The 12,395-nt window shown below is 34.0% G+C and overlaps 1 protein-coding gene across 1 annotated transcript; it reads left to right on the top strand.

Moving 5' to 3' along the window:
* The first annotated feature begins 933 nt into the window (after positions 1-933).
* Positions 934-12,200, top strand: LOC144845434 (uncharacterized). Its single transcript, XM_078702769.1, has 2 exons — positions 934-1,048; positions 9,766-12,200. Exon 2 carries the CDS (start codon positions 9,837-9,839, stop codon positions 11,907-11,909), a length of 2,073 nt encoding a protein of 690 aa, XP_078558895.1. The 5' UTR covers positions 934-1,048; positions 9,766-9,836; the 3' UTR covers positions 11,910-12,200.
* Positions 12,201-12,395: the final 195 nt, after the last annotated feature.

The following is a 12,395-nucleotide window of genomic DNA, read 5'->3' as shown; positions in this document are numbered from 1 at the left end:
ACTCTATAATGATGAATGGAGAATTGAATTACAAAAAAAATCAAGTCTCCACATCTATAAAACATTAAAATCCAAACCTGAACTTGAAAACTACTAAATTGATAAAAACTAATTTTGAAGGTGCTGTATTAAAATTTAAAGTTCGTTTAAATACTCTACCTTTGAATGATAGAACTGCAAATTGGAATATTGATAATAATAAAAAATGTAAATTGTGCGGTACAAATTCGGACGAAGACATCCATCATTTCATCCTTAATTGTCCAGCTTTAAATAATATACGTAATCAGGAATTATTTAATTTAAAAAAAGATAATATTTGATACATTTTATACTTCTCATGAAATTGACATACTTAAATATATTTTGGGATACTCAGATAATTTAATTGATGAAGATTGTGACAATATTTTGGATAGTTTTTAGTCGCGTGCAACGCGACTCTACAGCTCACTATGTCGGTCGGTCGGTAAACACTAACTTGAGCACGCGACTGCAGCCATGTATTTATGTTGTAAAAGATACCTAGGACAGCATGGAAATTTCGAAATGATTCACTTAATTCCATGACTCAATAACTATGTTATCTACATTGCTACATTAAGTAAAGGAGTGGGGGAGGGGGTCGGTGGGTTTTCGTAATAAGCTGTGTTTATCAGTTGATTTTATTTAATACACGTACCTTTACTATATTTTGTTTTGTATTCATTTGTGTAAAGTAATGATCTACTGTATGTATCGATTTAAATTGGGGGATGGGGTTGATAGTTGTTTTTGCCTTTATACTTTTCTGTATGTAATTCATTAATTATTATATTTTATATTGTTATTGTGAAGGATGCACCTTTGTGCTAAGTGTGCCACCGATCTAAAGGTGTAATTCCAAATAAATAAATAAAAATTGTATTCAAATTACTATTATAGAGGGCGTCAATGTGTGGCGAACGGAACATGTGTTTTATGTGTTTTAGCGTGCTTCTAAATTGGGTTATGTTTCAAACTGTATAAGATATTTACTTACTTTATTTTATATTCATTGATGTTTAAGGTAAGTTGCTAATATTCATATAATAATTTAAAATATAGGTATAGGCCTAGGCTAAAAGTCGCCCTAAAAGTCTAGCTTACTATAGTAGTAGGCTAGCACTAGCCTAGGCCTAGGACTACTAGGCTAGCACTAGCCTAGGCCTAGGCCTAGGTAGGTTAGGGCTAGGCATAAACTAAAAAAAAGCCGGAGGGAGGCCTATCATATCTCTAGTCTAGTCTAGCTAGGCCTAGGTAAGTGGCCTGCGTACTAGGTAGGCTGCTACTATGTAGTATAGGCCTAGGCCTACTAGTTACGGTAACCGATCATTTCGGTCGCGTTTTAAGTCGGGTCTACTTGTTTACTTGTTTCCCGTACACTTTCGTCTATGGGATCGAGGCGAAGCCCCTCTTGACGATAAAGTCATATTCAATATAAGGTGAAAACTTCAACGGGTGGTTGGACCATGTGACGTTAAGTTTTGCTTTAAACGAGTTTACAGTAGCTCATGAAACTACATCCGTAGACAGATCATTCCATAATGCACTTGTCAATTGTATGACCCACTATACGACCCCGGGAGCGGTGCGTCATGGGTGCGTCATTTACAAATAATATGTCACATCAATGAACGATGGTGTGTCAATGTCCATCACTTTACCACTCAAAATATCATAAAAAACATGGTCACAGTGCGTCAAAATGGGTGCGTCATGGTCAACTAAAGGTAGGTCACATTTTTTACGCACATGTGCGTCATGGTATTCATAAGGTATGACGCACCTCTCCCGGGGGTCGTATAGTGGGTCATACAATTGACAAGTGCATACTGTAATAACTCTCCTGGTGGAGAACGTGTCCCTCCTTATATTAAGACGAGAGCTTTTAAACTTGAGTTTATATGGGTGTCCCCGGGTACGAGATTCTGGATCAAATTTTAAAAATGTATTGATCGAAATACAATCGAAACCTTTTACAATCCTTGAGTGAATTCAGGGATCATCTTAATTCCATGATTTGTTACCTAAACACCACATGATGGTGAATATGCCTGTTAAAGTCTCAATGATACGATCCCTTAATGTACCATGTTGTTGCTAGGAGGCTTTAAAAGGAGGAGGGATCTAGCCTATAGTTTCGGTCGGCAAGAGAATGCCGTCCTCTGACAATTTAAGGTCGGCAATTGAAATTCGTGGGCTGGAAATTACACCAAATTATATAGTTCATAAACAAAAGAGATTAGCCGGAAATGCGATTTGCGGCCATACATAGGCCTATAGAGAAAAAAAATTTGAGGGTATGGTTCCACACAACAACGATCCACCCCGCCGTCAAACCTGGTTACGGCCCTGCATCCTCATCCAGTAACTCAGTGTCCCAGTCAACACTCTCAAGAAAACCACGAAACTTATCATATTCAGCATGGAAATCATTTCTGACCTCTACCACATCATATTTGATTAGATTAACTGGAATTTTAAATTAAGTACCATATGATCACTCTTACCTAATGGTGGAGCTTGAAGGACCTTACTAATTAAATCATTAGATGTAAATACCAGGTCCAGTACATTAGGTTGTTGTTCTATCCTATAACGGGTTGGGTCTTGTACATGCTGAGCGAAAAAAAAATAAAATTATGACTATTTTTACCATCTTCACCAGTCACATATCCCAGCTCCCAATTGATACTCCTATAATTGAAATCTCCAACTATAATAAAAGAAAAGGATGCCACTTTTTTAACATATATACACATCCAATTAAAAAAGTGTGATCTTTGACTCTAATCTCAACAAACACGGATTCCTCAAACAAAATATCTTTAAACAACACTGGTGTGGCAGACAACCCTTTTCGAACATAAATAACGACTCCCCTACCAGATGAAAGATTTTCATTCGGCAAAAACATCTGAAATCCAGGAATATGAAACTCTTCTATAGACAATTAAAAAAAGTACTTCTTTGGTAGAATCTCAGTCAAAGCAATATCAACTTTCTCTGAAGATGAACGTAACAGAAGCTCATTCTTCTTATTTAGAAAAGAATCACAATTTGTATAAAACACATTAAAAAAATCATTAACATCTTCTGACTGCGTGGAACTTACGTTGTTAAACAGTGTTCTCTTCCGATTGGGTAGTGCTTTGGGAACGAAACAGAGTTATTTTACCACTTCTAATTACCAAATCTTTTTCCCCTTTGCTTTGCCTATCCCTCAATATGTCCCTAAGTTTATTAAACTCATCACGTTCTTTTATTGTTCTATCATTACTTACTGCGCACGTTTTTCCGATTGCAATTTCAAAGGCTTCTCTTTTGGTACATTCCTCCTTGAAAACTACCTTTATAGGGCGGCACCCATCTTCACTGCGTTTACCCACCCGGAAAAGTGTTCTCATTTCGACTTCTAGGTCAATATCCTCGAAAATACCTGTCAATTTATTGAGGTCATCATTTTTTCTTGTAACTGAGTCTATACTTTCGGACTATTCTATGTAGCATCAAATTAGATCTCCGTGTCATTTTCATCCTTAAGTCTATTTTCAATTATTGTCTTAACCTCCTCATTATTAACAACACCAGATGACCGGGATAACTTTTTAATATCCTCTTTATTGATCACTACAGATTTAATTACTTCAATTGTTTTAATCATGGTTGTTTGTGTCTGATTAATATTATTAATAAGATCCATGAAATTGCCTACTGAAACTGAGCAGCTCCTACATACTTACCAAAAAATGGATGAGTCATCTATGGATAGCCACTTGTATTTGGCTTCATTAATTTTCTGACAATCTATGTGGAACCACATCTTGCATAGACCGCATACAACCGATTTACCACCTGACATAAAATGACCACCACATGAACCACATTCATCTTTACCTTCGATATCTGCTACTGTTTTATCAACTGTGCCTCCTGCATTACGTGATCTAGGCTTAGGCCTGGCACCTTGATCTTTACTTTTGGAAGCCATGCCCTCCTGCTTACACAACCCTAGGCCTAGCAAAGAAAATCTTAAATGATCTCACCAATCGTTAGATATATCAAATAAACTCTAAAAGAGCTCAAGCTAGATTTGTAGCAATAAGAAGAGGAATTATATGTAAGTAAAAAGATCGTGAAAAACTATTGCATTTCGGTATATCATGTAGGCCTTCTAGGACGGCTCTAGTAGGCCCTAGTCTAGTTTTAGGATACTAGCCTAGCTACAAACACAACATTTTGAAATGGCTTGTAACTACTTTATAAGAAAGGGGTAATTAAATAAAGCAATTTAAAGCAAAAATTATTTAAATCGGACCAGTATTACTGGAGATATTATAATTTAATTAACGTCTTTTGAAGGAGATAATGATTGATAATCTCTATTGTTTTAGTTGTGTAATGTAAATTCAGCACCAGTTATCGATGAATTTTTGTCGTGTACGGTTCTATTGTATGAAATTAATTACTTACCAATTGTATAAAATGAATTATTATTGATTAATATATTCAAGGTCATTTATAAATGTCCAGTTCATTTGCCCAGGTCAAAGGTCACCGATAAAGGATAAATACAGTACAACATTTCAAATAGTTCAATTTTATATAGAACTGGCAACTTTTATTAAAGCTCAGGTACACTACAGGCATGAATTTTAAATTTAATATCTGATTAATTGTACATAAATCAAATATTTGTAATAGAAGAAATTAAGATGAAAAAACATGTATTTCCCTTAAAATGTTCAAATACAATATTTGGCAAAATTCTGCTATAAATACCAGGAAGACCTTTCTTCAGTAGTTAGGTAGTTTAACCTAATTTAATAACATGTCTGATGACTCCCTAGGAGGTGAAAAAGATGGTGGATATACGGTGGATAATTTTTGCTATAGCATGAAAATAAAACTATGAATAAAAATACCAGAAACCAGAAAATTACCTATATTTAGTTGTCTGATAATTTTTTTTACCACACCATTTATTTTTCATAGTTTTTTTAAAATAGTGGTCAATCTCCTTTGTTGATGGATCCGTGTACAATTTTAAATTCCTTGTTTGCGTCCTTAAACTCTGCAATGGTTGCTTCATACCACGTTTCTAATACAACTCCATTCTTTTTATTGGACCACAGATGAGTAATTTTGTCCTCTAAAAGAATCAGCGGATCCATTATTATTACATTATTTGCAAGTTGTCTATGTCTTTGTCATCCACCAAGCTTGCCAAATTCTCCTTCAACTGCTCTACATCTGGCGCGTTGACCAATAACGTTGGTTATTGCGATGATGCACCATAGCAACACACGCAGTTCGCTGTTCCAGAAACTTCGAAGAACCAATTTTTTTTAAATTATGTCAGTAAATCAAAGTTTTTATTGGTTCCTTCTTTAAACTCCGCCATATTTGAAATGTCAAATGGATGAGCTTTATTTTGATGTGTGACCTTTCAACTGGCGATCAAAATGTCATCAAACTCGGCCATTTCAACTGAATTTACGCAAAATTTTAGCGTAGATCATGAAACTGTTAGGCTTGAGGAAAATACATGTTTTTAAAACTCTCTTTTTTCATAATTTTAATTAAATTTTGTGAGTTTAAATTTAGGTAGATGTATTCTTAAATAGTGAAATATTTAGAAAATGCAAAAACATCTAATCTGCCATAGTAGTCGATTTTGACTGATTACGTGAATTTTGAAATGCCGACAAAGAGAGGGTTTTGCCCGATCGAGTCACAAATATTAAATGCAACTTTACAATTTACAGTTTTTTACTTAAATAAATTATTATTTCTCCCAGATTCACAAGAAGATAATTGCGTAATAAAAATAATTCTAAAAAATGTATTAATTAATATCATAATTATATATTATTAGGCCTATTTATAATAATATTATATTTTAAGCACAACTGGAAATGTTTTAAACACTTTGAATAATTACTACATAAGTATGTCTATTGTATTCAAAATAATTTCAAAAATGACGTGTTTGTTTCGTTTATCTATATTGCAGAGTGGCCCTATCTACAGTAGGTAAATTATTGTACCAGTCTACTCATAAACATTCATAATATTTGTGTAACATTAGCCTATAGTCTTGTATTAACAAAAAACGTTTTTACCTATCTTTTGTTTGAATGCTGAAATCTGCACATACCACATAATTATACACAAAGATTGTATATAGCGGCACTATACAATCTTTGATATTGGTACATTTGGCATTCCATACACGCGACCGATTCAAAATGCGACCGAAATGATCTGTAATCCTCCCTAGTTACTATCTAGAGTAGTAGTAGACCTAGTACTATCTAAACGTCTAATTTAGGCCTAGTCTATTAACATTTTTACATACTGGCTGCATTTATAATAAGCCTAGTCGAAGATACAATCTCCAGGCTATATCTACGCCTATGTAGCGCCCCCTATGGCTTTTGATAAAAGACTAATGTGTTATGATATCGGTGCAATGTAAGCCGGTAGGATGGCTGAAGAAGGAGTAGTGCCTGGGTGGATCTCACAACATCATGCCTTCAGACCATGGCAGGGGTTCGAAACTCATTGGCATTTATTTTTTTACTCGCCATCGTCTTTGTTAATCATCTTCTTTTCTCACCATTTTCCTAGAAGAGGGATGTTTTTTTAGGTTACAAGGGCAGGAGGCCCGATCGTGTCAATAGGCGTGGATATAGCACAGGAATTGTATCTATGACTAGGCGTAGACGTAGCCACTGTTAAGTTTTTACCTACCGTAGGCCTAGCAGTAGTAAAAGTAAGTCTAGCTTGGCTAGATGGTCGATGATCTGGCCCACATACACTGCACAAAAAGACGATCAAGTCCATTGCAACAAGACGATCGCGTACCAATGCGGTTAAATGCATGCGGTTGTTTGGGGACAACATGTTTAGATGATCAGACGGTTGGCCTCAATAATACATGATGAGTGCGCTGCATCTCCACTCACGTATGAATTTAGACTTGTGTGTTATTTGTTTTATAACATGGGTCTATGAACTATTTTCACTGACCTTTTTGGGTTAATACACCTAGGCCTAGCCTAGAAGCTAAGCCTACCGCAGCACTGCTCAGCGACCAAATTACCGCCTATTTGCTACACACTTTTTGCACTCCAGTGCATGATAGTGAACAAACGTATACACCTATTCAGGATGGTGCCATTAGAGAGTGCAAAAACCTTTAAAATAGTAGTAGTACACTACATTGAATTAGGGCAATTCCATGCAAACCTGACATGACACCAACATTTTCATATTCATTCTATCTTCACAATTTTGGTGTCTAATTAAAGCTGAAAATCTATATTTTCAAGATCTAAATTCAGATTTTAAAATTTCAAATAATATCCTCAATAAATATTGATTAAAATCATAAATATATTTTTTCACAGAATTTGATAAAAATTTACAATTAAGAATCACAAAAATAAAATAGCTATAGGCTTGTAATTATAATAAAATCTAGTTTAATATGGTCACATGGGTTACTATGAACATATATTTACCATTCAAATTTTCTTTTGCCTCATTTCGTATTCATTAATATGCGAAAATATGAATGCTAATATTACATCAATTAGTTACCGGAAAACATAAAAAAGTTAGGTTTTCAGAAAAAATTGAGATGTTTAAAAAACAAAACTTTACATTTCTAGCAAGTTTTAGTAGGGGTAGCTAGTGAGGTTATTTTAATTTTTTTATTTACGTTTATTAATAAGTTATTGTCATATTAAATATATCAATTAGTTACCCAACCAGTAACTAATTGACAGTAACATATTGACAAGTGTTAATTTGTATTGTTCAACACTAGTAAGTTGTAATAAACTAATTATTGAAAGAATGTTTTAGATAATACAATCTCAAAGTTGTTTATATAATTCTATGCCTTTTCATTGCATGTGCTATTATTATGCAAATGATCAGTTTCTTATTTGGCACCCATTACCCATCCCGTATCGGGATTTTCATCGGGATTCACGAAAAATCAGGATTTTTGGTCGGGAATTTCGGTCGAAAATATTGGGATCCCGGACGTCCCAATCTTTTGAGAATCCCGATTACCCATCCCGTAACATGATTTTCATCGGGATTCACAAAAATTCGGTATTCCCTGGATAATGCTAAATAATGATAAAAAACGAACGGGATTTTTAACCGGGATATCAATTGAGATCCCGCCAAGAATCCCACATCCACACCTTCATTTGAACTGAAACATCCTCCCAAGTGTGGTGACTTTGTCCTAATCGAGTACGAGACAGATAGCAATAGAATTAAAAAATATGTTGCTCTGATAATTGAGATGCACAATCATTAGATATATGTTACACATCTGCGCAAAAGCGATCGTGCAGGGAAAGTCTTTATTGCTAAAGATGTAACAGACAAATTTGGCGTCATTTACAAAAAACAAATATTGCAACATTTACCAGCACCATTTATGGATAACAGAGAAAAATACCACTTTGACAATGCTATCCCTGAAGCAAACTAAGCAAAAACAATAACAATCCATTGACAATTGAGATTACGTAAAGATGGACTTTTAAATATTGCTGTCATGTTTTATGCTATAGTGTACTCACTATAGGTAACATTGAGTCTGACATGACAAAATTGAGTATAATGTAAACTTAATTTGTTTGTATGCCTACAGTACTCCTTAATGGTGCATATACAAATATTTTATAATTAAATATTTTCTCATAATTACAGATAAATATATTTCTTTTCTCGAAAATATATTTGTCAATTAATTACCGTCAATTAGTTACCATAATATTTTGTCATAATATCATCATATTTTTTAAATTAAATCAATTATTTTGAAAGAAAACATAAACTAATGAATTGTTAACACTAAGATTCAATGTGATACCATAAAACCATTGGTTAAACTTAAAATTGTCAGACTTTCAGATTTTTTACGAATTTATAATATTGTCTTATATGAAATTGGTAAAATTCAATATCATTTTAGACGTGTTTCAGTTCATTTACATACATTGTTGTATGTTATAGTTTGATATACTTTTGTTTTGATATATTTTTAAAGTTATCTTTAAAATATGTATTTAGACATTTAAAAAAATGCCTAAATCAGTTACACATTACTTTAACTTTTCCAGTCTCAATTAGTTACCATCAATTAGTTACCGGAATCATGTCTATTAATATCATCATATTTTTATGATAACTCAATTTTTTTTTAAATCAAAGGTATTGCATTCATTGTTATACCCTATGGATTCAAATCAATACCATATTAATAACATTAGGCTTCTAAATTCACAGAGTTTTTATAAAATGAACAATAGCTACAAATGCAATGTCGGATTTGCCTCAATTAGTTACCGCACATATTAATATCATTTTTTTAATAACAGAAATTGTTAAAAAAGAAAAAAAGTCACTCTGTATACTTTATAATGCTATTTGTTATCACAATATTATATTTGTTTGAGGATATTAATAAAAGTACTGATGGTACATGTGTTTGAAAATTCAAATTTGTGTCAGAATATCAATTAGTTACCGTGGAATTGCCCATTAATAAAATTACTGTAACAGTTGTATTTTTTAAGAGATTAGATAGTCATCAATCAGTCAATGTGACTTCAAATTTCTGTTGCATAAAAGATCTTTTTATCAAGGCGATTTATCAAACTCTCATTTTTCATTCAGTATTTTATAAATTTATTTTTCTCTTCACTTCAGGCATTAGTTTGAGAAAGCAGTTTCACATTGGTTGTCTACCTATTGACCTGGCTATTGTACAGTACCACAATATGAAGACGGTTGCTTTGATAAGTGGTGGTAAAGACAGCTGCTATAATATGATGCAGTGTGTGGCAGAAGGGCACGAAATCGTTGCATTGGCAAACTTGCGGCCAAAACACAAAGATGAACTTGACAGCTATATGTTCCAAACCGTTGGTCATCATGCTATACAGCTGTACTCTGAAGCAATGGGATTACCTTTATATCAGCACTGGATTCAAGGGAATTCTTTGGAGATTGGTAAAGATTATGTTGTGACAAATGGGGATGAGGTTGAGGACCTTTATCAACTTTTAAAACGAATTAAGAATGAACAGATGATTGAAGCTGTTTCAGTTGGAGCTATTCTATCAAATTACCAAAGAGTGCGAGTTGAAAATGTATGCACAAGGCTTGGATTGACAGTTCTTGCATATTTATGGCAACGAAATCAACAAGAACTTCTTGATGAAATGATCAGTAGTGGTGTTACTGCGATTATTATAAAGGTTGCATCTCTAGGATTGACGGAGCAACATCTTGGTCAAACTCTGAGTGGGATTCAGGAGCATCTGTTAAAAATGAAAGAAAAATATCAACTTAATGTGTGCGGTGAAGGAGGAGAATACGAAACTTTAACATTGGACTGTCCACTGTTTAATAAAGAAATTATTATTGATAAACAAGAAATTATTGTGCATTCAGATGATGCAGTTTCACCCGTTTATTATATTCATCTTCACCAGATGCACCTTAAAGAAAAGGATATAGATGTAAATGTACCATTCTTTGATAGAGTCAAAGTACTTCCAATGAAATCAGGTAGTAACATACACAAGGAACTAGGAATAAGTACATCGGTGGAAACCGTTAGTGACCAAGGAGAAACCTCTATTAACAAGCAGTTGCCTTCTTTGGAATTTCAGAAGTCGAGTCAGATTGTGTGCTTTAAAAAATGCAAATTCAGAAATGGTTTTTTAAAAATATCTGGCATAAGTGTTAAAAAATCTTCTGAAAACAATCCTTTGGATATCCAGAATATGGCCATGACTGCTCTTATGCAAATAAAAGAACTGCTTAGAGAGTACAAAATGATGTTTGATGATCTTGTTCTTATTAATCTTTATCTGTGTAGTATGGCATACTATAAAGATGTCAACTTTGCATTCCTTCAGTGTTTTCCTTCAAACCCTCCAGCAAGAGTCTGTGTTCAAATAGATACTACAAATGGAAATCTTTTTGAAGTAGACTGTATAGCACATCGTTGCCAACCTATTCCAAGTGAAGGCCTGTTTAGTCGACAGCGTAATACAATGCATGTTCAAGGGATATCCCACTGGGCACCTGCTAACATTGGACCATATAGTCAAGCAGTTCAGGTTGAAGATACCATCTTCTGTGCTGGGGTTATAGGTCTATGTCCAAGCTCCATGAAGTTAATTGAGGGCGGTGTATTAGCACAATGCAGACTGTCATTACGAAGTGTTGATCGTATTTTATGTGCAATGACATCAACAACATCAATTTGTAATGCTATTTTGACTGTTTGCTATGTGACTTCATCATCCTACATTGAAACTGCTAAAAATGAGTGGAAAGCATATCATAACGCCAAACTGGAGTCACTTGACAGTGGATTCTCAAACCCATGTCCGATAGCATTTGTTGTAGTTCCATTTCTACCTAGAAATGCAGCAATTGAATGGCATATTACAGCCCATTTTAACCAACCTAATTGGCAATATGTACAGAGGGTTAACGACGTATGTAGAATGCACTTGGATTGCCTTTTTTCCACAGAAGATAAAATGGCAACATTACTTGTTGGTGTTGAGAATTGCCTTCAGAAAATTAGCTTAACAACACTGATGCAAGAGGTTAACAAACTGGTTTGTAATTGCATAGCTAACATTGGGTTTGAACAAAATCAAACATTGTCCATTCAATTATTTTTTCATCAGAAAGTACTACACCAAGAACAATTAAGATCAGAAATGGCAGAGATTTCAGAAGATCTTGGCCAAGCATCGCTTACGTTTATACCTGCCAAAAGTCTTGATACTAATAGAATATTGACCATTTGCTTTTGGCTCTGTATGTAATGAAAGAACAGAGACCAGTACTGGTTCAATTTCAGAGGATTGGGACAATGAATGACCAAAAAACGTTTTCTTGTTAACTTTCGAACTTGGTGCTTTTTGGATCACACGTGTCTAGAAAAAAAGTATCCATGGCCTTTGGTATTTAAATGACTATTTTTCTTAAGATCAGGCCCATTTTAAAATCGGGGATGAAAAAAACAGATCTATGCCAAAAATAAATTTTAAACTGCATAAGAAACTTTATTATCTAAATACTACTCATTCTATAGTTCAATGCGCTCTTTTGAGTTTAAACTTATTTAAAACAAAGTTTATTCGTATTAGTAGTATTCAGTCATCCCATATTTGTCAGATCGTGAACATTTTGCCATTCGTCATCATTTTGAAGTACTGCTACAAAACTTACAAAGAAAATTTACTACATTTTTCAACATACAGGATTCGGAACGATATAATAATTTTCTATTAGCTTGGCCAGTGGTTAAT

Source organism: Antedon bifida, chromosome 6 (genome assembly GCF_963402885.1).
Source record: "Antedon bifida chromosome 6, ecAntBifi1.1, whole genome shotgun sequence".
Taxonomy (NCBI): Eukaryota; Metazoa; Echinodermata; class Crinoidea; order Comatulida; family Antedonidae; genus Antedon; species Antedon bifida.
The sequence above is the reverse complement of the archived record's forward strand: the minus strand, read 5'-3'. Positions and strand labels throughout refer to the sequence as shown.